The sequence below is a fragment of the Condylura cristata genome, unplaced genomic scaffold, assembly GCF_000260355.1.
Source record: "Condylura cristata isolate star-nosed mole 26May11 unplaced genomic scaffold, ConCri1.0 scaffold00032, whole genome shotgun sequence".
Taxonomy (NCBI): Eukaryota; Metazoa; Chordata; class Mammalia; order Eulipotyphla; family Talpidae; genus Condylura; species Condylura cristata.
In genome coordinates, this window is record NW_004567133.1 from 20,254,286 (window position 1) to 20,256,393 (window position 2,108).

The 2,108-nt window shown below is 66.6% G+C and overlaps 1 protein-coding gene across 1 annotated transcript in view; it reads left to right on the top strand.

The window, feature by feature from the left end:
- ZNF598 (zinc finger protein 598) overlaps nucleotides 1-439 on the top strand; it is a gene marked incomplete at its 5' end in the record, with an annotated part of 4,559 nt that extends 4,120 nt beyond the window's left edge. Inside the window, one exon of the mRNA XM_012731697.1 lies at nucleotides 49-439. Coding sequence (XP_012587151.1) covers nucleotides 49-439 — 391 coding nt within the window. The remainder of the gene's footprint in view (nucleotides 1-48) is intronic.
- Nucleotides 440-2,108: the final 1,669 nt, after the last annotated feature.

The window sequence follows — 2,108 nt, forward strand, 5'->3', positions numbered from 1 at the left end:
CACCAGGCGCGGCACGCGGCCCGGGACGACGACTTCCCCTCCCTGCAGGCCATCGCCCGGGTCATCACGTAGCTCCCGCGCAGGCAGCGCCACCCCGCCTGAGCCGCTGCCACCTCCCGGGCTGCCCGGCAGCAGGGAGGTCCTGGGAGGCCCCGTGCGGGCTCCTCGGCCGGCTGGCCTGCCAGGGGCCGCCGGGAAGCCTGGCCGCCCGGCCGCTGCCTGCCCCGGCGGGTTGCCTCTGTCCTCGCTCTGGAGGCGCCGGGGAGGGGAGGGCTGGGTGCCGGGACCCGTCTGTGCCTCGGGCCGGGGCTTCAGCGGCCTGGACCGGGCCCGCCTGAGGCCGAGGGCCAGCACCGCAGCCCCCGGCTGGACGCCGTCCATCCACTGGTGCTGGAGTCAGACGTTGAGTGTGTCGTGTAAACAGTTGGCTATTTCGTGATTGGAGAACGTTCAGGATTAAAAGCAGACGCGAAATTGTGCTACTCGAAGTTGAATCTATTTACAAGACAAGCTGAATCTGGGGTCTCAAATTGCCTCTGACCTTTTATAAGAGTTTATCTTCAAATAAATTTATTTTGCAATAACGCACCCAGCTGCTGTCCTGAGCTTCCCTGCCGTGGCGGTCAGCCCTAGCCAGGCGGATCTGGGGTCACCAGCTGCTGCCCTGGGCACTGGGCGGTGGCATACCTGGAGGCCTGAGTGGGCCAGAGCGGGGCCGTTCCTCCAGAACGGGCCGTCATGTCCTGGCCATGGACCTCCCAGACAGACCAGCGGCTAAGGGCACTTCTGAAGTCAATTTTGCTAATTGGGTCTAGAGCTTTGCTAAAGTTCACCCCTTTCTGCCCCGAGCCCATATAAGTACGGAAAAAACCCCAAACACAGGCATGTCCAGATGAAGCCTGGTGGCTTGCTCTCGGGTGGGTGGCTGGGGAGAGGACGGCGGGCCCTGCAGGCACCGTGGGCCGGAGGGCCAGACTGGCGCAGGCCGGGGGGCACCTGCCTGCAGTCACTGCCCCCGCCGGGCCAGGCCTGCCCCCGGAGTAGCCCGGACATGGGGCTGCTGGCACGAAGACAAGCCCAGGTGGGACAGGCGTGGGCTCCCCGGGGCCGAGCAACCCTCTTTCCAGGAGGGAGCAGCAGGAACAGCCAAGGGGAGAGGCCCACCGGCGGAGAGGCCCACCGGCGGCCAGGCTAGGGCCAGCTCCTGCAGGAGGTCACTGAAGACCCCAGCAGGGGGCTTCTCCAAGGAGCAGGGTCCGAGGTGGGGGCTGTGGGAGCCCCGCCCCCGTCGGGGGGCAAGATGCAGCTCCAAACAGGACCTGCCCCTCTGGGGCCTCCTCTTTAAGGGGATTAGTCTTCAAGGCCCCCCAGAAGGAAACCAGGCAGCCCCCGAAGGCTGCAGTCTGCCGGGGCCTGGGGCCTGGGAGAGGCTCGGGAAGCCCCGCTGGGCAGAAAGGCCGGAGGTTCAGTACCCAGGGACCCCTCACAAGACTCTGCCCCCTTGACCGAGCCTTCCCCGACGTGGGTGCAGCTGTTAGCCACTCGGCCACCTGTGGGACAGCAGCCGCCAGCCTCTGACTTGGGGACGCAAACCCCAGACCACATCAGGGGCTCCCGAGAACGGTGTCCTTCACGTGGCCGGGCTCATGCCGAGGAGCCCAGCGGTCACGGGTTCTAGGCCAAGACCTTGGAGTGGCTTGTTTATCCTAAAATATGTGTCCCCAAATACCAAACTGAGTCGTCGTCTTCCCACCAGGCCCATCAGGCACACTGGTGTCGCTGCAGCATGAAGGCTGGACCCTGGGCCCCGCTGGCCCTGTGGCTGGCCCTGCCAGGCCAGAGGACAGTGGCGCAGCAAGGAGGGCGCATCTGCATGGCCTCCCCCCTGGGTGGGCAGTCGGTGCCCTGGGGGCGCGCCAGTCTGGCCGCCTGCCCCTCTCTTCCAGACCACGTGCGGGCACTCCAGACAGAACCTGGACACCTTGAAATGAAGGCCAAGGGGAGCAGCCCCGCAGCGCCCCCCGGTCAGGGCCGAGGGGAGTCCCTGCCGCGGGCACCACTCAGGCCAGCGTCACCGCAGCAGAGGCCGCTGGGCCCTGAGCCTGACG